This window comes from Podarcis muralis, chromosome 1 (assembly GCF_964188315.1).
Source record: "Podarcis muralis chromosome 1, rPodMur119.hap1.1, whole genome shotgun sequence".
NCBI classification, from domain to species: Eukaryota; Metazoa; Chordata; class Lepidosauria; order Squamata; family Lacertidae; genus Podarcis; species Podarcis muralis.
This window is the reverse complement of record NC_135655.1, coordinates 135,069,539-135,095,340: the sequence shown is the minus strand read 5'-3', so window position 1 is coordinate 135,095,340 and position 25,802 is coordinate 135,069,539. Positions and strand designations below refer to the sequence as shown.

Below are 25,802 nucleotides of genomic sequence, written 5' to 3'. Positions count from 1 at the left end.
TTACTTGCAATATGCTTTGGTTAGCGGAATAAAAGTTTGAGAGGAAAATCTGAAATTCTCCAGCCCGGGGTAGAGGTTAAGAAGGAATGTAAGCATATGTTAGGGACGCGGGTGGCGCTGTGGGTAAAAGCCTCAGCGCCTAGGGCTTGCCGATCGAAAGGTTGGCGGTTCGAATCCCCGCGGCGGGGTGCGCTCCCGTCGTTCGGGCCCAGCGCCTGCCAACCTAGCAGTTCGAAAGCACTCCTGGGTGCAAGTAGATAAATAGGGACCGCTTACTAGCGGGAAGGTAAACGGCGTTCCGTGTGCTGCGCTGGCTCGCCAGAGCAGCGATGTCACGCTGGCCACGTGACCCGGAAGTGTCTCCGGACAGCGCTGGCCCCCGGCCTCTTGAGTGAGATGGGCGCACAACCCTAGAGTCTGGCAAGACTGGCCCGTACAGGCAGGGGTACCTTTACCTTTACCTTAAGCATATGTTACAATAGGATGTAAGTAGACTTACAGGTCTACATTTGGAATTTTTGCCTTTTCTCATTAGTTCACACTTTTACCACCCCACCCCCAATTTCACAGTTTATTCTATAGCCATAAGAAGTGTGATGGAAGTGGTTTGAATTCACTGTTCCGAAAACAAAGAACTCGGAATGTCAAAATCAATTCCACCACACTTTAAAATGAGCTGAATCCAGAACAAGTTAGCTGTGTGTTTGGTCTTAAATTAGCTATGGTGCCAACTGGAGCTTTCCTTGTGATGCTAGCAGCAGGTGCAAGGTCCAATCCAGACTGGGACTGCAGTGGGGAAGGCAAAGTGCTGCAACCCCCCTAACCCTCATAAGGGCCCTAATCAGGATGCTGCCCCCCTCCCTTCTTGCTATTTATACTTTTCTTTTCTTTTAAAATCCCGTATTACTGGAATGAGCTGCTAGAGCTTGAACGGGCATGTGGGGTGCTGCCCCATCTAGTGTGCCACTAAGCTGCATCTTACAGGATCTGCATAGGCAATTTCGTATCCTCGGTCATGGGTGGACACATCCCCACAGAGTGGTCATTGGATTATAAAAGGGCTGCTTCCTCCCATTAAGCCTTGCTTGGACAAGGTCTTCACAGCTCTGTTGTGCTCCTCTACCCTTTGGTTGTCCTTCAGTCCTCAGTTCTGGCTTCATCCTCATTGCAAAGCTTGAAAATAGAGGCTTTTCCTGTGCATGTAGCATTCGTGTCAGTACACTAGAGCTTAGCAGTTCACCAAAAGTGGATTGTGATAGAAATGAAAGACAGAATAAATTAACTCTCTATTACGGCTAGCTTTGGACAACTGATAGCGGGGCGGGGGGCAAAGTTCAAGGGGTAACAGTCTGCCAGTGTTAAGGCTAGGCGGATATATCATATAGTTATGCACTGACATCCCGTACATAGTCCCCAAAAATTACCTGATTACTGATTTTATTTTAGACGTTTTATTGAAAGCAGTAAGCACCCTAGGCAAAATACTGAGAAGCTTGGCAACAAAGTCAGAAGAAAGGACATCTTGCCCCCTCTCCCCCTGGGTTTGTCCACTTCATTCATCTGGCAAGTGAATTACCATCAAAGTCACTAGAAGTATATTTAGAAGTCTTTCAGAATACGGCCCACAGAGGTAGCTATGAATTTTAGTTGACATATTTAATTTTCACACTTCCGTGCTAGCATTAATATTTCTCCTCTCGCCAGAATCCCATGATGGATGACGGGTCAAAAGGCGTTTGATATAATATTGGCACAAACAAAAGGCAGCTCTTTATTGGAAGACAGCACATTTCAAAATCTTGAGATTTTATTTATTTTTAAGTGGGGTGGTCTGTCGCTCTGCACACTAGCAGGCTACTACTGCGAGACTTGTGTGGCTCTCCACAGCTGCACGTTCCAGTACTGCAGGTGGTTTTCAAATCTTCCCGGTGGAAGATCAATTTCATTCCATTTTGTCAATTCCACACTTTTAAGGAAGAGGCCCAGGTGTTTTACACATATGCACACCCCACCTGCCACTGTGCAACGTTGTGTCAAAATACTAAGAGCATATTTAGTTTGGCATGAAAATATGTTTTACGGCAAAATGGCTGACAGATCACAAGGAGGAAATGGTTTGGCATTAAAATGTTAAAATACTGTATTGCAAGATTGCAGAAATTGTGATAATATATAATTTGTATTCAGCTAATGTTTGGCCAGCTTGCACAGGTATATGCATTACATAATTGCTGAGCACTTGCTAAACCCAATCCATATACACCTTGGCTCCCCCCCCCTAAAATCTGTAAATTTATTAGCATACTAAATTGGGGGTGTTTGAAAGAGAGAGAGAGAACATAAATTTGAACTTTGCAAACAAATCTCAGCTAGTAGAAGCTGTTTTTAAAATTTCCCCTCACAGAATTCCAACCATGTCTCCTCTACTGTCTTACCAACTTTTGATTAATGTGCTGATACTCAAATATTGCAGCTTCTTCATGAGAGTTTGGAAATAAAATACTTTTGAGCAGGCACAATTAAGAAGTACAGACACAAGCAAGGCCAACTTTTTCTGTTTTTATGCCTGTGAATACTTGGAAGAATGACAATTTGATGGCTGGATGACTAGTATTGTAAGGCTACAACCCTACACAGTTCTTAGGGAGTAAGTCCTGCTGAGCTCAATGTGGCTTACTTCCGAATGTATATGGTCATGGGCCTGAGCTGTAAATTTTAATGGAAATCATGCTGTCGGAGAGTTAAATATGCATAACTCATTTGCAAGGGACACCTTTGGGATAAAGAACTTTCACTAAATGGACAAATCATAATTACCTAAATGTATTTGCAGCCTTCATTGACACTGCCCTAGGAAGGAAAGAACACATTGTGTGTGTCCTGCTAAATAAAACTAATGGTCTATTTTGAAATTGGTTTGATAGCATTCTTCAAGCCTTTTCAAAAAATATGTGAGGGACATAACTTTGATTCCTCACCCTGATATGTTTTATTGGCCTCTGTAAGACAGTGGTGAATAGATGGATACTTTTTACTTCCTGCTGTGACTTCGTCAAGGTCAGTTACAACTATCGGCTGTTCTTACCCGGGTTTTGCCAATGAAAACTGCCCTGAAAGAAGAACCTGGTGATCTGGTGTGCCAAAGTGTCTATTTCAATACATCGGATTTGTTTCTTCAAGCATAGAAACACCCGCGTCCATGAGCCGTGCTGGCTGAGAGGAGTTGGAGTCCAACCATTTCCCCATCCTTGGTATTTATGATAGAATTCCCCACTTGAACTCTTAATCTTGTAGATTTGCTGAACAACCCATTGATATACAGTTCTGTGTGTGACACTGTTTGGTCTAAGGCAGCCCCAGAGTGAAAACCCAAGTAGTCTAGGCAAGGGAAGCCGCAGCTGAATCGGGTGTCATCAGGAAAGGCCATGCTTGGCCTGAAAACCCTCTGAGTCCTTCTAAGTCATGGAAAGCATTATTTTTTTTAAAAAAAAAATTATTAAGGATTTTCTTGTTTTACAGAAGTGTAGTGCCTCGTATTTTCTTTTTTTCCCATGTAACATTTTTACAAATCCGTTTCATTTGTTGAGGCATTAGGGGGAGAAGAAAAAAAAAAAGAAAAAAGAAAGGGGGGTGGAGAGAGGGAAGATGGATGGGGGTGGGGTCGGGTGGCGGTGTTTCTATTATGTTTAATGTATGTAGAGTTTGGTGTCAGCGTTGTTTGTGTTGTTCACTTGTGTTCCTTTGGTGGTGAGAGAGGTTGGGGTTGGCCTAGGGTGTGATTGTTTGCTTGTGATTGGCTGTGGTGATCTTTGTTTTCGTGTGTGAGTGAGGTGGGTGGGTGCTTTGGATCAGGTTAGCCATATTGATTTGTATGCTGTTGGTGGATTATTGTCATTGTCCTGTTGGGCTGTGTGTGTGATAAAGGGGAGCCATACCGGGGTGAAGGTGTCTTCTTCTGTTTGTCCCCGTGTCAGTTTCAGTTTATTAGTTAATTTTTCTAGTAGGGCTGTTTCCCATACTATTTGGTACCATTGGTCCATGCTTACTCCTGACAGGTCTCTCCATTGTCTGGTTATGGTGTTTCTGGCTGCTTCATGGAAAGCATTATATTTTCCAGAAGAACCAGCAGAATTTATTAATTTAGGGTTCCAATGTGATGGAAATGACAGTATTATACCTGAATTTGGTATTTTCACAAATTTCAGCCACCAGTGTTCTATGTTCCTTCTCCCAACAGACATTTATTCTACACAATATTTCAATCCCAGCTATGCCAGGCAGGGATGGTTAGATAGCTAAGCGACTGGCTGTGCATGCAATTATATGCACAATTACCTTATTGCATAATCGTGAGGTCTTAATTATGAAAATGGGCTTTTGATTTTTGTGGTGCTCAAACATTTTCAAATCCAATCAACCCATCAAGAGATCAACATTCCTTCTTATTGGTTCAGAAAGTACTTTTAAGATACAGTTGGATGCACATGCAAAGGAAATTGGACAAACTCTCAGCAGGTACAAAGCATCCCTTGATGGTGAAGAAAACAAGGATCTCACCCCACCTACAAAACATATGGAGAGCTGGAAAGTCTGGAGAAAATCTTAACTATGCCTCAGATTTAAACAGAGGAGAAGACCACTCGTGGATATGACAAAGCAAGATGAGAATGAAGCTTCTCTCCCAAAATGTTCCTGCATCACCATGGTTGTGCGATGCTGGAGCCAATTCATTTTGGAGCATAAAACTCTAAGATGCAGGTGGCCTGTTTCCTTTCTTAAAGCTTAGAAGAGTGGGGAGGCATTGAGAATATGTTACAGACTTTGTGCGTAAAAATCAATCCATTCCTACAAATGGAATGTTAACTCTGTTATTGCTGCTAACTCCATTGAACTTGTTTCGGGTTTGCAGATGGTTGCCAGAATTCATCCCATAGGTATTTCATATGTATGCTGCCTGCAACGAGTGACTGAGTCCGCTTGCAGTAGGCGTGAAATAGCAGGTATCAGATCTCAATTTGCTAAACAAAATTAGCTGCATGCCAGCCTGTTTGTATATCAATTTCTCTTGCTCATAGAGTGCTAATTCAGGCAACAATCATTTACAGTATTCGCAGGAAGAATAATAAAACATATATTTCAAGAAGTTAAACAGTCACATATGTTGTTTTGTCATCCTGTGCAGCTGCAGGGATTTGCTCAGCAATTGCTCTTCACAGTCTACACTTGGTTAACAGCCACCAAAGAACTACATCTACTGACCAATAATTTGTGCCCCAGAGTTAATAGCAAGTACATTTTTAGAGTGTTAAATGCATCACAAAGGACAGTAGTTACTAAAAATGGATGCTAGCAATTGAAAAGCATTTGATGTTCTATTGATATTTGCACTCAGTGCAGAAATTTATCTCCTAAAATAAAAGGATCTTTTATTTTTCCCTCTTTATAAAAGACATAGAAATAACTCTGGACTCTCAGGATTGCCACAAATCCTCCATGCCCAGCCACCTATACTTCATTGATTACATTTTTATTACTTTCTGGTACAAAGCAATGAATAGAAATATCAACTTTTTAATTTGGCTTGGATTAAAAATGGTAAACTTTCCTTGCGAATGGCTGTCAAGAGAGGACCACATTCAAACTTGGGGAGACAGATAAAAACAAAGTAATTCCTCTGGAGAAATTGTGGCAATAACCAGTGGCTAGATATCACATTATTTTTACAGTGCAATCAGAGTATGTGATGCTTTACACAAGATTTAATAACCCCCGTGCTGTATGGACCAGCTCCAGGCTTTTGGTGCTAATCTCTCCCTTCAGAATTAAAAACAGTTAAAACAGATTAGAGTCACAGGAACAGGGTGAGCCCTGGAAACACACATCCCAGGTGTCAAAGGCTAGGACGGAGCAGCACATCTTTGGCATTTACCAAAAGCTGCACAGATTCCAAATCTACCAAAACCAGATTCCCTCTTTGGGGAGGGAATTCTGCAGCCTTTGGGCTGCCATGGAGAACAGCCTCTCCCAGGCCACCACCATGAAAAAGAAGCTTCCAAGAGGTAGAACTACTAAGTATCACTGATCTTGATGCCTGGAAGGCTCTGTAGGGAAGCAGGGCACCCTTTCAGCTATCTGAGGCCCACGTTGTTTCAGGCACATATTGCAGGAGGAAAGATGTGCGGGGGCACAATATGACCCCTGCTGCTGCCACTCAGACAGAGAGGGCAGGTGACAGTGGTTTCTGCTGAATGGAGGTTGGCAGCGAACCCTTGATTTCTGCCTGGCTGCAAGTTGAGCCTTTTTAAAAGGACATTTGAGCCTGAAGTGAACTTCTGGGAAGCATTCAAGCATTCACCACACTTTTCTGATCATTCTGTCAGCACATGCATTCCAGCTTGCCAGCCAGAATGATCCCCCCCCCCATCCTTCCCCTATGTGCTGCTCTGGGGGTTCTCTTGACTCTCCAGAGCAGATTCAGGGGAGGTATGAGGGGTGTGCAGGGCAGGAGGGAACCCCCATTGTGCTAGCAGGAGTCCTTGCTCTGGGTTCTACTGGTGTGTGTCGCAGTCTTGGGCTGCACAGCCATGAGTAAAGCCCAGTGGAGGGAGAGGCCAGCCAACCATTGAAGTCTCAGAGAGGCCTGGAAACAGAGTCCGTAAGCAAAGTCAGGTCTGGTCCTAAGGTCAGGCATATGGCAGATCATGTGGTCAGACAGTCCAGGGGTCAGAGAATCCGATGAGCGAAGAGCAAGAAACAGCAAGGTGAGCCAGAAATGACAAACATTGTTTCCAGCTACTGACTGAGGCTGGAAACTCTGGTTAAGAAAGTTGGAGGCAGCTGGTTCTCATCAGTGCTTCCTCCTCTGAGTCCTTAAAGGCTAATCAGCAGCATAGCTGTCAAGTGTCCCTTATTTGAAGGGACAGTCCCTTATTCCAGCGCCATGTCCCGCTGCTGTCCCTTATTGATGGATGTCCCTTAAATGACGTCCCTTAAATTTCAAAGGAAGCAGCTCCTCTCCCTCTCTCCCTGCTGGCCAGGGAGGAGGGAGGCTCCAACTGTGTTGCTTGGCTGTGTTGCTCACCCAATAAGAAGTCTAAGAATGACTGGGGGGTGGAGTTTGCATGCCTTGTGTGTGGCTAGTTAATGCAAGCTGAGAGGGTTTTTGAATGCTGGACGCCATTTTGTTGCACGTGCTGCTGCAAACTTTGCAGTGCAAAGCCAGGCCGGGGAGCCATCTTAAGTTGAGGCTGCATAGGCCTTGTGGTGCATGTGATTCAGATTCTAGTCAATTGAACCTCTGGTTACAAAGTTGGTTGGACAGTCTTCTCGAAGCTACCAGCATGAGTTTGACCAGACTGCAGGAGGACAGGAAGACTGGAGTGCCTGGAACAGGTGAGGCTGCAGGTCCCTTATTTTGGCTGCTGGTCCCTTATTTTCAAGGCTGCTGGCCCCTTATTTTCAAGGCTGCTGGCCCCTTATTTTCAAATCTGTAAGTTGACAGCTATGATCAGCAGCAGGCGGAGTCACTCCACCTTCTGCCTCTTCAGGCTGCTGTTCAGCAGGCAAAGCTGACTCCTGGTCCATGACACTGTGCCAGGCCAGCTGAATTCAGCCCAAAAGGTCTGTGAGCCCTAGCCAACGTTCTCTGTCCATGAGCACAAGAGCCGCTAGCACTAGCCGATGGCAACCTTTAAAGGTTGAGCAACAAAAGAGTCCAATGCACAATTGCAGTAGTGGGAAGCTTGTTGTGCAACAGTTGGTTCTTGTTGTGCAACAATCTTTGGCAATGCATTTGTGTTTTTCCGCATGCAACATTGTTCTGCCAGTGCAACAAGTGCATTGCTAAGCTATTTTACTTCACACTGCATTGAATACAATCATATGATTAAATATACACATGGACCACAGAAGTTGCAGCTTATTGATAGACCCAATGCCTTGCGTGTATAAACCTCTAGTTAAAGAGATGTATGTTTGTTCAGATTCAAAACATGAAATTGGACTGTAAACTATTGTGTGGCATCAGGAATCTATTGACATCTTTGTATAAACTCCCCTCCCCCATTCATTTTGGAATCATTTATTTAGCATTCCAAACCATTTTCTTTCATTACTTGGATAGTTAATTTTTTAATATACAATTCATGTGTTGCAAATGAGGCTATTATTTGATCAGCCACTTAGTACCTTTATTGAGATATTAAGTTTTTTAAAGTATGTAGTACATTATAGCAAATGTCAGAAACTTGGTGAAGGTTGTCATTTACTGGTAATTAACATTTTGAGAGGCAAGTGAGGGAAATCTATACTATCGTATTAAATACTATCATACTTTTATATACATCATTCCTCAACAATCCCACTCTGAGAAAGCCACTTGTTCAGACCCACTGCTAAGTGGGTAACTGCAGATGCACTGGATCTGGACCGCTGGGATGGGGGACTGAAGAGTTCCTCAGCCACAGCAGCAGCACCTGACAGAACATGATCCCAAATTCTCTGGGTGCTGGATTCTGGTGCTGGTCACTCTCAGTTCACGAGAGGAGTCAGACAGGAATCTTGCCTGTGCCCCCGGCAAAGTGAAAACGGAAGCACCACTGATAGCAGATGAAGACTTGGGTGAGGGCTTCTTCCATTCTAGAGGGAACCCAGCTCTTAAGAGGAATCCTCCACCTCAGCTGGCCACCTTGAACTCCATCCCATTGCCCTTGCCAGCCTCAGACTCACTATCACTGCCTTCCAATGGATCCATGAAATCCTCTGCATGTACAGTGCAAATTGGAATGTTTCTGGCATTACTCTCTAAATCTGGACAACAGATTTCTTTGTCATGTGAAACATATGCAGAGATGTCGCAGAAGACAGATACTACAGCAAAGATGGGGAACCTGAGACCCTCCAGATGCTGCTGGACTACAGTTGCCATGGCTATTGGCCATGTTGGCTGATGCTGATGAGAGGTGGAATCCAGCTCCCCCTGGAAGGCCACGGAATACCCATCCCTGCTACGCCAGCAAATGAATGACTTTTCTGACTAACCTGTGCTAGGTCTTCACTTACCATCTCCATCTGAAAGGTTACATCCCAACAATGAGGGGACAGAACCTCGAGCTGAAAATCCCCATGAAATAAAGGTATGTATTTTGCATATCTCCAGTACTATGGTATAAAAAAGGATTTCTTTAAAATGTGGAATAGCAAGCAGCTGAGAGAGTCAGATTGAGTGAGGGAGTGGGAAATTAATGGCTTCAGGTTTACAGAAAGATCACAATCACAAAGCCAGTTGGACCCAACACAACCAAATCATTAGCAGCAAACTTTTCCATGCAAAGAGGAAATGATAGCACACATGATGAGAAACTCCTCATGCGCTAACGTGCCGTTTGACTAGGGTAAAAGATGCACATATCTCATTAACCAGAAAGTGAGCTGAAGGGATTGACATTCTGCTATGTCTTCATAACAGCCCTGACAGATGTAACTACAGATCTGACTTAATAACACACAGAAATGTGGCAAGTTTCGGCATGCGACACAGAAGAAAATGAGTGGATTCTGAACAAACAAGCATCAGAAGCCGTCTAAATATAATCTGTCAGGGAATAACAAACAAAAATAAACAGTGTAAATATCACTATTACTAGCATATTGTCATTTTTATCACTTTCACTGCAGTCAGTACAACTAGAAGCACCAGGAGGTGTGTTCAGGTCTTCACCCTCAAGCAATTATACCGTATTGGCCTGAATATAAGCCTCACCTTTCCTCCAAATTCTAACCGTGAAAAGTTAAAGTGTGGCTTATATTCGCAGCCAGGAGCGTGGGGCAAACAGCACCAGGAGTGCGGCAAAGCAGCGCCAGCCCTGTGTGTAGCCCCCCGCCCTCTCCTGCAAGGCCAGGAAAGGAGAGACTGAGGAAGGGGAAAGGCCGCTGGCAACGCAGCACAGCTCCCGCCCCACCCCGCCCAGTATGCACACTGCTTTCTGGTTTCCCACAGACATCTGGCTGGCCATTGTGAGAACAGGATGCTAGACTAGATCCAGCAGGCTTTTCTTATGTGATTACATTATAATTTTGCAAGGGCAAGATCAGGGCCCTGCTTGCTAGTCCCTCCCCCACCTGTCTATGTTTTGGAATAATGTCTGAAGAAGGGGGGCTGCTGGACACCTGGAGACACGCTGTATGATTTAGAACAGGCATCCCCAACCTTTGGCCCTCCAGATGTTTTGGACTACAATTCCCATTATCCCTGACCACTGGTCCTGTTAGCTATGGATCATAGGAGTTGTAGGCCAAAACATCTGGAGGGCCACAGGTTGGGGGTGCCTGATTTAGAACCCTGATTGCAGAGTGCTCTAAATCACAAGGGGGAGTCCTGCACACAGAGAGCAGACTTCCCTCCTCAGGCTTTCCCTCAACAATGGGGCATGGTCAGCAACATTATGATAGCAGGGCGAGGGCCACCTGTAGTAATATACAGTTACTGACTCACACATATGTGCATGAAATGGTTAAACTGACCCCTGAGCTCAAGTTACCAGAGTGGATGTGGTTTTGCAGGGTCTCAGCATCCTCTGCTTCCCCCACCCCATCCTTCTCTTTATTTTCTTGCTTCCTGGAGCAAGAAGGAGCCATGTGGTCAATGTCTTCTAGCTGCAAGAAAAACCAGGTGAATTGAATATTTCTAAAAGGGAGATTTTACAGCCTGCATCTTTGCTAACCCAAAAACTGCACAATCCTTTTCATAAACAAACCAACTATTTTTATTTTGAAGTTGTTTTGAACTTTTTTTTTTCATCTTCATTTTACTGCTAGCAGATGGAGACTTGCTTGCTGTAATTTCTGGAAACTCTGTGAGTCAAAGATTCACTTATTTGCAAAGCTAAGTGTCTATGATTTATTCTAGCCTAAATATTTTTATGGGGAATGTTCGTTTAAAGGAGGAGGATGGCAGATATAAATCTAACCAAGTTTTTACGTACTTGGAGCAATCAGCATTGTACTACCTCTGCTACCAAAGAGTAAGAATCTCTCTTCCAAATCTCTCTCTCCAACACCACTAAGTGCAACCCTGTTTTCTCCCTCACACAATTGAAATGGTAATTGTAATAGAGCTTCATTAGTAGGCAAAATAATTTCACTTAATTCAATGAGGTTGTGATCTCATAGGTGTGAATTCATTAACTGTCTACTACTTGTTACAGATAGGTAGCCAAAACAAAAAAAATTCCTTCCAGTAGCACCTTAAAGACCAACTAAGTTAGTTCTTGGTATGAGCTTTCGTGTGTATCTGAAGAAGTGTGCATGCACACGAAAGCTCATACCAAGAACTAACTTAGTTGGTCTTTAAGGTGCTACTGGAAGGAAAGTTTTTTGCTTTGTCTACTTCTTGTTTTAAAAAAATCTTACTTTAATGTGGTTATGCCAGAAACTTGGCAGGACAAGATGTGGCCTGGAAACCTACTGACACAAACTTTAGGTGTGAAATGGCTACTCCTGCCAGTCGTCTACTGCTCGTCTAGCGCTCCAGAGCTAAGCAGACACAAGAGGAGGAGGGTATTTGCACAGCATTAAATATTCAAAGTGCTTGAAACGCATTATCCAGCTGTAATTCCTGTAACAACCCTATGTATGACAGTCATTATTACTCCCCATATTGCTGTATGAGGTTAAGAAATAGTGACTTGCCTAAGGCCACCTAGTGAGTTGAGGCAAAAACTGAACCAGGGACTTCCTCATTCATCAGTCTCTTAGCCACTACACTATACCGACTGTGGCGATCCCACAGGGTCCCCAGACATTTGACAGTCTATTGATCCCTGTGCCACCACTGTGCTCACTTCCCCGCTGCCACCAACCCGTTTCTCTCGGGTACACACTGAGTCCAGACAGTTGTTAACATTAAACAAGTTTATTTTATAAGCGTTATCAAGTTTATGGTTTCTCAGCTAATTTTCTTGTCAGTTTCTTAACCTCAGTTTCTTTACCGGCCTATATATTCCTAATACCTTCTGACTGATTATCTCAACTATTTGACTGACTCCTCTTAACAGATTCTCTCACTCTCTCACATCAGACTAGCCCAACCCACAGACTTATCCTCCCTCTCTCTTCTCTAACCACTCTAACTCTAACTCCTCCCCTTGGGTTCCTATCAGTTAGTCATTTTACACTTAGTTAACCCTTTCCTTATGAACCCAGTATGATGTCACACACCTAGGAGGGCAAACGCCACACCGACTCTCTCCTACTGGTGGGGAGACGCTCTGTTCCCAGATTGAGACGGCATCCAGGGGCAACCACCCATCAAGCTCTGCGCGACCTTGGAAGAGAATAAGCTTTCACAGAAAAGTTGGGTGAAATGGAAGGGTGAAGATTATGAATTCACTGAACTTCCCTACTTAAAACCCTGTACAATATGCCTCCTTATGGGGGGGGGGGCGGGTTGATCGCTGCAGGGTGCCTACTGAGGATTTTGCCCAGACCCCCCTCCAACCCCTGATGCATTGTGGTTTTGTGTCACAACCTTACTAATAGTCTTCTCCTTTGCATCTCTGCCAAACCATAACCTAAAACATGAACAGAACTTCCTTGGAATGCCAGCCTGGTTCAGGGAGAGTTACAGAATTGCCACATTTGAAGACCAATTAAGCAGCAGTCGGTAGGGGCCTGAGAAAAGACCCTACCTGTGTGTCAGCATCCAGGCTGTGGAGAACCTTGCCCCATGAGGCTCACCTGGTCGCCCCTCCTTCTGTTTTCTGCTGGCTTTCTATTCCAGCTAGCTTCTGCCTTGCTAGGTCAGATAATGTTCTGATTTGAATATTGTTTTTGACCGTCATGCAGTAGCAGCGAGTATGATGGGCTAGAGCTGTGGAGTTATACTCCCAACTCCCCACAGCCGCGCTGCAGCTTAACTGGACAGCACTGGGGCAGGAGGGCAGCAATACTGATAAAAACAAATAAAATTCTTTAACCTGCAAGGAAAGTTTCCTCTTTTTTCACAATATTGTCCAATTTGCTTTGTCAGTATTCTGAGAAATCCCTATTTTGGCATTAGAAGCAATCCTAGACAATAATATGAAATTTACTCCCCTCCTCATCGGCTTGCAAATTTCTCACTTCTCCCCCCTCTTGACCCTTGCTAATTTAAATGGAATGGGGAAGCAGTGCTATGGCCTACAGTAGCCCCCAGTGGTGTGTCAGCCCTTCACCCCTTCCATCCCGGATAATTTGCGTGGAGTGTGGTAAGAGTATAACAGGGTCATGCTGGGGATCTCAAAGACCCTGACAAGGCCCTCTAGCTGCCATGGTTGAGGGTCCTGCCACAAGAGATTCATTATCTGCACAATATATCAAAGCACTCCACAATTATTAATGCGGTCTTCAAATCTACAGAGCACAATTTGGATTCAAGGTTGCCGGCACCACTCAAATGCTTACGCCGACTGCAAAATGGTATTCATGAATTATGTTGGCTGAATCCTCCAAAGCCTGTTTAAGTTCACGTGTAAGACAAATACATACTCCACTGAAAAGGCATTGTCCTTCCAAATTTGTAGCCAGTCAAACAGCTAAACGGTGGTGTCTACTTCAAAATTTAATTTGTGTTTATCCAGCTTTAAAAGTATTTACACAGTGGGAGCGATGAAAAAATCCAAACAAACCATTATGGCTGGCCAAGTCAACAGCTTTCCTTTTATGCAGACTGACAGCAAGATAAAGCAGCAACAGGCTTCCACAAATGGCTCTCCTTGCCACGTGCATGTGGGGCACGTAGATGGCAGTGGGGGAGAGTGGTCATACACATCAGTCACCAATTCATTTTCTGTGGATCAGGGCCTTCCATGTGTACACGCAGGCACAATATTGACCTCCCTTGACAATAACTAGTTTAATCCCTTCCTCTAAGACATACACAGGTGAAGTACTATGCACCTAAACATGTTCAAAATACTCCAGTACAGACTGTGCAATAACCCAGTTTCCTAGCAAGAATGCCTTTCCTCCAAACACCATTTACAATGAATAGATGAGAAGAAAAGCATCCATTAATTGCTCTCAGGGCTCCTTCTGCAGTTAAGCAGAGTTTAACTCCTATGAATTACCCCTCTGTTCTGAAAACATAGTATGAAAATAGGGTTTTTTCTTTAAAACAATTCATTGTCCAGTGGGTACATGGCAGCCCTGGATTTAGGGCAGTGCAGGCAGTTCCCCCGCACAGGGTGCCAAGCTGAGGGGGCACAACATTGAGAAGTTCCACAACTGAGAAGGTCCATTTGGGGGCACCAAATTTTGGCCATGCACAGGGTTCTATATTATGAAAAATGACCAAAGTCTGCCCCTGGTGAAAGGTGTTTCCTGCCAATACCGTAACCCCATTTGCAAGTAGGGGAGACAGGGGAAATGGCACAGCCCTCCCCCACAGGAGAATTACAAAGAGCATGAGCTAAGTGCTTTCTTTTTTGCTTGAGAATGAGGGTCCTGACAGGGAAGACGCCTCCAGACACCTCCAGACTGTTGCTGTTTTAGGGTGGGATTCTATCACATACCAGCAAATTCCAGTAATGCAATCAGAGTCGATTTGGAGATTTTGTGCACTTCTTGCAATAAGGAAGGTGATGGGGAAATACATGGTGAAATGTGTGGGGGGGGTTACATTTGCTTGATGAATGCCGTCCAGTCTCCCTGCAAATGAATCAGGATGGAGGCTCAATAAATACCCAAGTGAGGTATTTTCCCAGCCGCTTGCTAAATCCATCCTCATCACTACTATCCCTTTCCACTCCAAATCTATTTAGCTTAAAATTACAGCCTCTGTGATTCCAGATACAGACTGTAGTTATGTGCAAATAAGCCACATTTAATTCTATGTGATAGAATTCTGAAATCAACCAGACATAAATGGGATTATGTACATTTATGATTGTGATCATAAATGGGATTGTGTACAATCCAGAAGTTCCAGCATATTGGGACTTTAAATTCTCACTAGTTCATACAAATTATGTTTCTGAAGTGTTTACAAATCCATGGTGTTTCCTGTTGTCTCCTATAAACTTACTATGTAATTGTTGGTCTTCTTATTGAGAGGTTTATTTTATTCATCCATAATTCCTGAATTAAGTCCTTCATATCAGAATTGTCTACCTCTTGAACTCTTTCTCCCAGTTTAGTTATGGCACTCAGTGCAAGTAAAGTAATGCAAGTTAATATTCCATATTCTGTTTGCATAAAACAAATACAAGCAGACTGTGTGAATACTGGTCCCTAGGCAACAACAAACTTTTACAGGACAATTAACTCTTTCCCAGTACATGGTCAAGTTACAGAATAATCAGTTCTTCACTGCCTGTCTTATGTGGTGCCTTTTGGAAACATAAATAATAAGCAATGTCGATGGGTGTCTACGGAGCTATTCAGGGAGTACCCTGGGAAGTGCATTGCTACTATTATTATTTTATTAAATTTACTACTGATCCTACATCAGAAAGGCCCTGGGGGGAGGGGCATGTTACAGAAAAATAAAATACAGCATTAAAAACATATTTTTAAAAATTACGATCACAATTAGAGTGGGTCCGAAAGATAGACAGAGTCAACGGCCAGGATAAAGAGGCGTGTTTTCAGCATATGACAAACGTTGTACAGTGAAGGGGCCGGGTGCACCTCTGTTGTGAGGGAATTCCACAATTTAGGGACTACCACAGAGAATACTCTGCCCCGGACACCCTAACCCCAAAACTTCTGGGGGCAGTGGAAGTACCAAGATCAGAGAGGGAAAGAGGTAGGAAAGGAGGAGGGAACGAGGCAGTTTTTCAGACACAGTATTTAGGGCTTTAAACACTAGTGTGAGCACCTTAAATAGTGTGTCCTTTCCCCTCCACCTCTCCCCCACCTCCTGGGCGGCTTGAACAGCACTACAAGGCTTCTATTCTAGGCTGGTAAAAGCCCTGAACAAGAGCATTCCTCGGGGGTGGCAATACGCCACATCATTTTGTTGCAAGTCCCACTTGTCATTTTGAAAACCAGTCTCTCCTTGTTAGCAAACAGAGTGACATATTTTGTTTTGCCTCATCTGATCTGTTCCCTCAGAGGGTTTTGTGCAACCTGAATCAAACTGAAGGTGGGGGGAAAGTCTGACTCACCAGTTGCTATATTTTCTTTGTAGCTGCACACTGAAGGCTTGAAACCCGAGTTTCAAATGATCTCCTCCCCTTGCCAAGCCAAACTATATATAGCCCAGTGACCACAGGGTAGAATGCAAAAGGCAGTTAGCCCTTAAATCCCACTTGTTTCAATGGGTCTGAAGCGCACTTGGATTGCACCCATCATTTGCTCCATGATCTCCTTGTTATCAGATCAAACATGTGACAACGCAAAAGGCCTGAGCAGTATGCAAGAGCGTTTCTTTCTCTAAAAGGAATCAGTGTCGACTGAGTGAACGATGACCCACAACAGCTTACCTGGTCCATACTCCCTCTTTAGATGAAACAATATTAGTTGGCAAGCTTTACTTTTTTAGATCTTGAAAATATGTACCAGTATTTATGAAACTCAAAGGAAAATGTCTATATGCTGATTCTTGGCAGACCAATACTCTAAATACAGCCATGCCTCTTAAAAAGAGTTCAAAAATAAATGTCAATATTTAATCACAAGTATCATTCAGGATATGACCATATTTGGAATACAGCTCCAAATGCAAGTGTTTACAACATTAACACAGAAGCACTTGGATGTCATGTTTAGCTCCAGTCCAAAGAAAGGACATCAACTTGACAGAGAAAAAAATGCCATGATGAAGCTGTGCCATGGTGAATCTCTTGCCAAGAGGCCCCACTTGACAGAGAAAAGTCCTCTGAAGGAAACGTAGGCTAACCAATATATCAGATAAAGTCGTCTCCTTGTTATGGAAGGGGAAAGCACATACAAAAAAATTAACTGCACTGTTTGACAGAGCAGCTGGATACTTCAAACTCTGCAGAGTTAACTTGGCTTTACTTATTCAACAGCTCTGTAGTTCTTGGATTTAAAATGGTGAAAGGGCTCTGCTGAAGCTGTAGAGGGAACAACTTTCACAAAAGCTTTCTCCTGCTGTAATAATGGTCAGGGATTGCCTTTTTTAAAAGGCAAAGGGAGGCGGTAACTATGTTTGCCCATTCAGAGGGAGAGCAGGAAGGACTGTCCTCACTCCAAACTCACTTCATGATGTTATCCTACTTAATGTGCAGTCTGCGTCCCAGGAAAATATAGTTTCAAAGATAAATATAGAACCAAAGGAGCTGCTGACTGATCTGCCAACAGCTTAACGAAAAAATGGGCAGGAACATTTGAGGAGCCCTCCACAGCATTTTGCTTGATTCCATCAGCTGCCCATCAACAGAGGAAGTATGGACCAAATTCCACAGCCTTCTTCTGGCAGGAGATGTTGCCCCTGAGGTGAAGTGGGGAGCCTTGTGCATCATGGAGACTCCTGACATACCCTGGAACCTTCATTTCCCAGGAATTTCAGAACACCCCCACCCACACAGGAGTAAACAACCTCACTTTTTCTTCTTCTTCTTCTAGAGCCACAAGAGCAGAATATTGCAATTAACTGTTGTTGCTGGTTCTCTCATACAAACTAGCCATTCTTGTAAGGTTTTCTTCAAAATGAAAATTTTCTCTAATCCAGTGGAAAATTCCTGTCCTGGTACTGAGATTACCATTTTACCACTGTAGCTGTGCTTTTAGCAACTGCCTGATGTGGAAAAGATCATGGTTATCACCATTTTCTGAAAATCTTCACATCAAACCGCTGTTAAAGCTAAAGGAGAGCAGGCTATGCCACTTTTTCAGGTTAACCAGTAAATCTATTCAGTGTTCCCAATGTTCTTGAAAAGTTAAAATTCAATTAGAATAAATAAAAAACAATATAACTTTCAAGTCTAATTGCTAAGCACTATTGTTCAGAACTGGAGTGGGGAATCCTTGGTCCTCCAGGTGTTATTAGGCTCCAACTCCCATCAACCCCAGCTATCATGCAACATCTGGAGGTCTGCAGATTCCCCTCTTCCAAATGTTTATCTTGTGAAGCCCAATTCCATACAGGGTAAGACACACCTGAGTTTGAGATCAGGCTCTTAATACACAAGGGGCTTCACAGTCTCTCTCTCTACTCTGGTCCCCAGTTCTCATTTTACACATGGCAAACTCTTGCTATTATTTATTTATTATTAAATTTATATGCCACCTTTCATCACAAGATCTAAGGTGGTTCACAGAATAAAATGCAAGATAAAAACCCAAGTAAATAATTAAAACAAAAACAACAAAGCAATAGTCCCCCTTCCCACAGACACATTTAAAAGGCTGTGGGATATTAATCAGCCCAAAGCCTGGTTGAAGAGGAACATTTTCTCCTGGTGCCAAAAAAATATATATAACGGAGGCACCAGGCAATCCTCCATGGGAAGAGCATTCCACATACGGGGAACCACTGTAGAAAAGGCCCGTTCTCGTCTTGCCACCCTCCAGACCTCTTGTGGAGGCACACAAAGAAGGGCCTCAGATCATGAACACAGGTCGGTTTATATGGGGAGAGGCCATCCTTGAGGTATTGCAGTCCTGAGCTGCAATGGGTGAAGAAGAATCTGAACCATGATCCAAATCACTGAACCATGATCCAAATCACTGAAGTTTTCCTCCTGTAATGCAGTCTTTCCGTTAGCTGTTCACCTTGGGCAAGTAACGGTTCTCTCCAGGCAAGCAGCTGGCACTGATCTGACTCCTTTGCAGCCCATCAGCACACTTAGGTGGGCTCATAATTCTGGTCCTGCTTATCTCCAAGGCAACACTAGTGGACTTCAGATCAGAGCTTACCGCAGGGGCTGGGGACCTTTTTTCTGCTAGGGGCCACATGCTGGTGGCAGGCCAGGCCAGAGTTGGTGGTAAGAGGGGTCAAAGCCTGTTATGGGCATGGCTGGAGCCCAAAGGAAGCAGGCACTCGTTTTCTCTCACTCTCTCTTTTTTCCTTTGCCTCTTTCTCCCTGCTGGAGAATGGACAAATCACTCTTGCTGGAAGTCTGGACTGATGGCTTGCAAAGGGCTTTTCTCCTCCTCCCATCATTCCACCCATTTCAGGTTTCTCCCCAGCCCACCCCTAATCACCCTCCAGACTCCTCTCACCTGCATGAAATTAGGCAACGTGAGCCCCTGAAGGTGAAGGTTCTCCCCTGCTGGACACACCATCCAACATATGCCGCTGGCCAAATTCCACCATGATCATCTCCCGTGCAAGGTTCTCTGAAATGCATGGGAGAGGCATGGGTGTCCCTTATTTCCCCCCAAGGTGTACTGTTCTCCAGTTTAGGAGCCACCCGCTCTGAAACACTTCCGCTCAACTCTCACTGAGAACGTGAGGCGGCACCAGCAGTCATACAGAGCAAGGCTGCTTGTGGACTGCAGCTTAATACAGTGACCTCCTCTCAGAGGATGCATCCGTCATGAGATAATAGGTCGACAATGGATCAGCAAATGTTTACAATTAAAACACTTCTGTTTAACTAAAGTGTCTTTCTTCCCTCTGGAGCCAGGAGAAGCTATAAGAGATTGTGCCCAGGGGAGGCATCAACATCCTGTTAAGGACCAATTCGGCCTTGGGAGTCAGTGTTCTAAAGAGCAAGTGACCCTGGATCGATGCCATTTTATTTTCTTTCAGGAATAAATCTGGGCAGCAGAATAGCTTTGTGATTGTCCACTCAGCCAGCCATGTCAGATTGATCAGAGATGGGTAAATAGAGAGCAGCTCAGCTCCATCCACCATCCAGTTAAGCTGAAGGGTTTAGATTCAAGACAATCTAGTCAGTTGCACAAACACAGTGAAACCTAAAGGCAGCTAAGTATCAATGGATTCCAGAGTTGGACTACATCAGATTATGAAGGAAACGGCTCCATTACTGTAAATTATTTTTTACATATTGTGATTTATTTATTTATGTTTAAAAAAAGGAAAAATTTGTGACATGCAGCTCGATACTATACTGATTTACCTGGAGCTAAATGAACACAGTGGGGCTTATTTCTAAGAAAACATGCTAAGGATTACACGCCTAAAGTCTAGGCGCTCTAGCAAAACTAGACGGCGGGTTAGGATCATTAACTCTAGTAACGGCAAAAAACAAAGACACCTAGAGAAGAAATAACACGGAGGGAAAGACTAGGCAACGACCGAACGAAAAGGAAAGACAGTTGATAAGGGGAAGGAAGGAAGGTTAGCCAGCAAGAAAAGAACAAGAGGCAAAACACAGAGGGAATAAGAAATGATATTTCAACTATGGCTAACAGAGAAGAAAGGCTTGTGCAAAAATAAGTAGAATTATTAATATCCTGCAATTGCCAATGGAAAAAGCCTAACAGAAGGAAATACAAGAGGATCAGTTAACTAAAAATAGACAAAAGACCAAAGTAACATTCATGGACAAAAACAACAACAATTCAGTAGAATTGTAAAAAGAGGAAAACAGTACACACCAGAAAGAGTTTTCCTAAAACAATGGTTTGAAGAATGAATATTCTGCTTCATTCACAGTATGCCAGGAAGCTTCATGCTATAAGAACAGAACTGAAAGCCGCAGTATATGTAAATCAAAAGGCTAGCATTTGCCAAACTTTTCCACATCTTTGTCTGTTGAGGTTTATCATGGCTCTCACGTTTAGCTTGCCACTGTTTACCTAAGCCAGGTTTAAACTCTTTTAGGCCTACTGGGGAAATGCAATAGAATGCAGCTAATATAAATATCCCTATTTGGGCAGAATGGACCGAATATAATCAAGGCTATCTGTCATTTCTAGCTCACAGGAACCACATGTGTATACAAAAACGGGAATTCTTTTAAAAAGAGGATCAAAGCCAACACAGCCCCCTTATTGCCTTGAAATTAAATAGAGCTTTTACTCTTGACTATATTTTGTCTCTCAGTTCCAATATGATTATCTGGCTTCTGGCTCACATGTAATCAGAACCTCACATTTATCTGGATTTAGTCAACCATGTTTGGAGACACCTTAAAATCGTGAAGGAAAAATAGCTGGCCTGTATGCCTTAGGCAGAGATCCAAATTAAACAATGCAACATAATGTGTGTGGACCCGAATGCCTGATCAAATCTGTCCAGCACACAAAACAATCACTTTACTATGTGTGGGAGGTTATGATGATGGTGTTAATTTTTAAAGAAAGGTGCTGCAGAGAAGCATGAGCGGTGAGATCTGCACTCGTAAACAACATGCAGCGTAATCCCACACATGTCCAGTGTAGCTGGACCAAAAGGATTTATGCCAACATACAGCCAGATCCTAATCGTGTTAAAATATTTCAATGCGCTATAGTTTTCCTTAGGACAATTTACAACCTTAAAAGTTCCATTCAGTCCCAGTTCCATTCAGTCCATAAATATAATTCAAGAAACTAGGTAAGATAATACCTTTTTACTGAACCATCTCCCTTGATGGGCAAGATTCTAACACCAATGAGAACCGGCCCCGTGAAAGGGGTTTCCTTTCCTCACTGATTTTTGTCTATCTCATTCTCCAAGAACAGCAGGCTTAAATGTTTTGCTAATGGGTCTAAAAATAATGAAACATCCCAGTATGAAATGAGGCAGCATTCTTGGAACCTCCTCTTTTAAATAAATCTCATAGAGACTGGGGTTGTCCATATATTATTCAAGCAATAAAATTAACCAAACACACAGGGAGAATTTCTTGCGATTTCTTTGGAGAAAAGAACTCAAAACAAAATCTGCTTCCTTATTTTTTATTTATTTTTTTGGTAGCGTACCAAAACAAAAAAATACAACCAGCAGCCTGAATTCCCATGCTGTTCGCATAGAGCAGTAAATAAGGTGCATCCCTCCCACTTCCTAAGGAATTAGCATTTCAAAAATACACCACTTTCCCCCCCTGAACTCCAAGCCGTGTCTAATAATGCAAGAAGCAGATTGTCTCCCCTCGTTTCCTTAATTTGTTTCATCTAAAAGCAATTCACTCAACATCTTGTCGCCCTCTGGCAGCTCAGTTTACTTATCCACACTTAATTTCTCATTTGGACCAAAACAAACTCCTCCAAACTGCTACTGGCTGAAGGGAAGGGAAGACAAGGAAAAAGAGCTCCCTGTGTAGATTTACCAGGGGATGATTAGCTGTACCTCTCCATCTCTCCACACACAAACACAGAGAGATTGAGACAGGCGGTTGCTGCAGGGGGGTGGGCCCTGGACATGAAGGAATATTCCACTGGGAAAATATCTTGTAAAAGCTCCACTGAAATGAATGGGAGATGTGTGAGACCCCTCCTGTTGTCAGTGGGGCTTGCTCAGGATGACTTTCCTAGAGATTTGCCTTAGGAGATCCCACAAGCACATGCATTGTCTTTGGCCCTGTCAATGTTTTGTGAGAGCAGGCAAGCTTCTGAGTAACACGGAACTATTCCTAAAGCATCTATTGTTTTCAGATGGCAGTCTCATCCTGCCATATTTATGTCTGCTTTGCTCTGAATGGAGCTGAGTAGTTTGCACTACTTCCATTCAGCACAAAGGAAATTTGATGGCGCCTGAAACTTGTATAAAGTCATTGGTCCAGTAAAACAAAACATGTTCTTATCAGTTCTCTCTTTCTCTCCTACTGTCTCTCTTTCACATGCACACACAGACGTCTATATTGCATCTGTATCTTTGCCTTTCCCTAGCCAAGCAGTGGTGTTGCCATTTGCAAATGCCCACATCTTTGCTCCAGTCTCTTGCCCAAATGTTCCATCATTGAAAACCTGAGCAGCAGAAGGCTTGAAAAAGAAAAAAAAGCAGCACTTGCTACCAGTTACTTTAAAGCAATATGAAAACACAGGGATGCTCTCTTTAAGAGCATTGCAGAATAAAGTAGGTGTTTGGAGAGGGGGGGAGGGAGGGAGGGAGGGAGGGAGGGAGAAAGTTGCTGAGAAGAGAGGGAATCCCCCAAAAACAGCGAAACCCCAGAAGCTCAAACTAATAGCAAAAAATTGCTTTGGACCAAAACCATCAAGAGCCACAAAGCCCCTTCAAGAAAAATCCTCGACCCTATGAAACGCCCAGTCGAAAGAAATCTTTCTGCTTTGGGGCGGGGGGAATCAACAGTGCCTTCTGAACCCCCACCCCCAAGAACGAGGGGGATCAAAAGCAAGGGCGGAGCGAAGGAGATTAGATTCCTGCATTCATCTGGACATTTATGGCACGCTTATCTGGAGCCGCGGCTCCTCCAAAGGCGTCAAGAGTCAACAGCAAAACGTGCGTGGCAGCAACACCGTCCACACGCGAGAAAAGTCCATAGAATTCGGCCCAGCAAACAGCCCTGCGAGCGCAAGAGAAGCCAAGGAGGGCTAGCGGACAATCACAGAACTGTAGAGTTGGAAGGGACACCGAGGGTCATCTAGTCCAACTCCCTGCAACGCAGGAATCTCAACTAAAGCTTCCATAGCAGATGCGCCCCCCCCCCCGCTTCAAAACCTCCAAAGAAGGCGAGTCCATCACCTTCCGAAGCTTTGTCTGTTTGTGTCACCCTGGTGCCCAAAGGTCTAGATTTTTGGGAGCAGTAATTTATCCTAATTCGCCTCCTTTCTTGGAAGTAAACGCCAGTGAAATTCTCTGGACTCTTTACTACCAAGAAAACAAGATCCGTTGGCAGAAGCAGCTCCTGGCTACAGCATCCCGGCAGGAGAGATCAAAGTGTGTCCAACTTTGCGCTCAGATCCTGCCCGGCCCTCCCCGGAAAGCAAACCTGGCTGACCCTGATCTCTCCCCACCCACCTGCGAGGGGTCGTGCCTCTGGGTCAGTAAGAGAAGGACCCACAAGCGAAGCCCGCCACCCAGAAAGGAGAAGCTCCTGCGCAGGAGATGGGAGGGAGGGAGGGTCTCCTGTTCCAGGAGGCGCCCGGGGCGGCGAGCGGGGATAACCCAGCTGGAAAAGCCCCGATCTGTATTCAGTACCCGTTCCTCCAGGTGGCAGCTGCAAACAAGGGGGCTTCTTCTCCCTCCCCCGGAGGACCCTTGCACCAAACAAAGCAGGGCACCTCGGGCAGGATCCCCCCAAAGTTAAACCCTCACTCTCAGCTCCAGGGGAACGGAGGGAAACCAACGGAGGCGTGGAACGTGCTGGGACCGGGTTGGATCATGCCCCTTCGTTGCCCGGGTTGGATCATGCCTCCCCGCCTCCCGGCTCTCCTCTCCAAGCCAACCGAGAGCCCGCCTGCCGGACAACTCAGCGCCGTCCAGAAACCAGAAACGACCCCGTTCACCTCCGCAGCCCTGTCCGAGGGCAACCAGAACCGGTGGGCTGCTGTCCCGCTGGAAGGAAAGCCGGCCCCAGCCCTCCCCGCCCCACACCCCCTGGGACCGGATCCTGGGCCACAAGCGAGAGGCACCTGCCAGCCTCGACAGCGCCGGACGCGCCGCATTTGCCAGAAGCGCCCTCCGCCGAGGGCTACCGAAGGACTGGAGCCACCTTCTCCCTGGCGCCCGGCTCCAAGAGCTCGCTTGCTTGGAGTCCGAACCGGGCCAAAGAGGCCCGTCTCGAACCAAATCGTTTCCGTGCGTTTTAAAAGAAGACCGGATCCTGCACCACAAGCGCGCGCGCGCAAATAAAGCGCCCCAGAGGGAAGCAGGTGGCAGCGGCCCCTGGAAAGCAGCAAACCACCCCCTCAACTTGCTTTCGCTGCCTGGACCAAATCTCCCAGTTTGAAATATTATCCGGGGGTGTCCTTCTGGGCGCATGAAAAGCCGCTAAGATTTATTTATAGAGAGGGAGGGAAAGTCTGCCGATCTTCAGAGGACATGTAAAACGGGGAAAGGAAGGAACCTGGGCTGGATCGGCGCGGGGAAATGATCCAAAGCAACCCTAGAAAGAAGCAGAGCGAGAAGCGGAGCGCACCTGACTGAGCAGCGGCGAGGCGGAAGGTGCCGGCGATCGCGAGGAAGCTGACCCAGCAGAGCACTCTTCGTGCCGGCTTCTTCGTCATCGTCGAGCTTTGATCGTCTGCTCTTTTTTGGCCGGGACAAGGAAGAAGGAGACTCGGAAGGACGCTCTCCTGGGCTCCCCAATTACATGGTCCAGGCGGCGGCCTCGTCTCCCTCCGCTCAGCGTCCTCTCGGCTCGCCCTCGCGGAAGGTGCGCCGCCGGCGGGAAGGCGCGCTCGGCCCCGCCAAGCCGAGGACGAGGGGAGCCCCTCTCAGGTGGCGCGCTCTTCTCTCCCGGCCGCCCCCTTTAAGCGCTGGGCAGGGCCTGCTGCTCTGGACCGGAGGACCTTCCCAGAAGCCGCGACCCGCAACTCCCAAAAGTTGGTGCCACAGTTTTCAAAAGGGCAAAACAAGCCGAAAGCCAGAAGACCCCAAAGGCCCCAGCGGGGCAAAGCTCCTCTTCCGCTTCTCCGCCGGCTCCTGGTCCCCCCTCTGGCCGCCTCTCTTCGGCTCCCTTCCTCGATTCCCTGGGTGTTGAGCGGAGAAACAGGGAGCGCGAGCGATCCGGGGGGGGGGGCGGCTGCTGCTGCTGCTGCTTTGCTTTTAGTTTATTTCCCTGCCTCCCGCTTTCTCCCTCCAGTCCAGGAGCTGCTCTAGTAGGAAAACCTCGGCGCGTCGATTCCCCTTGATTCCCAGGACTCCGGCTGCTGCTACCCAGATGAACAACCCAGCCGGCCGAGCAAGCCACCCCCACCAGCCCCCAAAAATCCCCAACCCAGAAGGAGGAGGAGGAGAGGATAGGTTGGAGGAACTCAGCGCTGGCCCCGCCTCCTCGCTGCCT

The 25,802-nt window shown here is 45.3% G+C and overlaps 1 protein-coding gene across 6 annotated transcripts in view; it reads right to left on the bottom strand.

The window, feature by feature from the left end:
• Nucleotides 1-25,708, bottom strand: part of ERBB4 (erb-b2 receptor tyrosine kinase 4) — a 760,363-nt gene extending 734,655 nt beyond the window's left edge. For 3 of the 6 annotated variants that reach the window (XM_028704762.2, XM_028704734.2, XM_028704755.2), the window contains exon 1: nt 24,936-25,706. In XM_028704762.2, coding sequence (XP_028560595.2) covers nt 24,936-25,023 — 88 coding nt within the window. In that variant the 5' untranslated portion in view covers nt 25,024-25,706. Of the gene's footprint in view, nt 1-24,935 lie in introns of all 6 variants that reach the window. The other 3 variants (XM_028704741.2, XM_028704748.2, XM_028704728.2) reach the window with 2 other exon arrangements.
• Between the last annotated feature and the right edge of the window lie 94 nt (nt 25,709-25,802).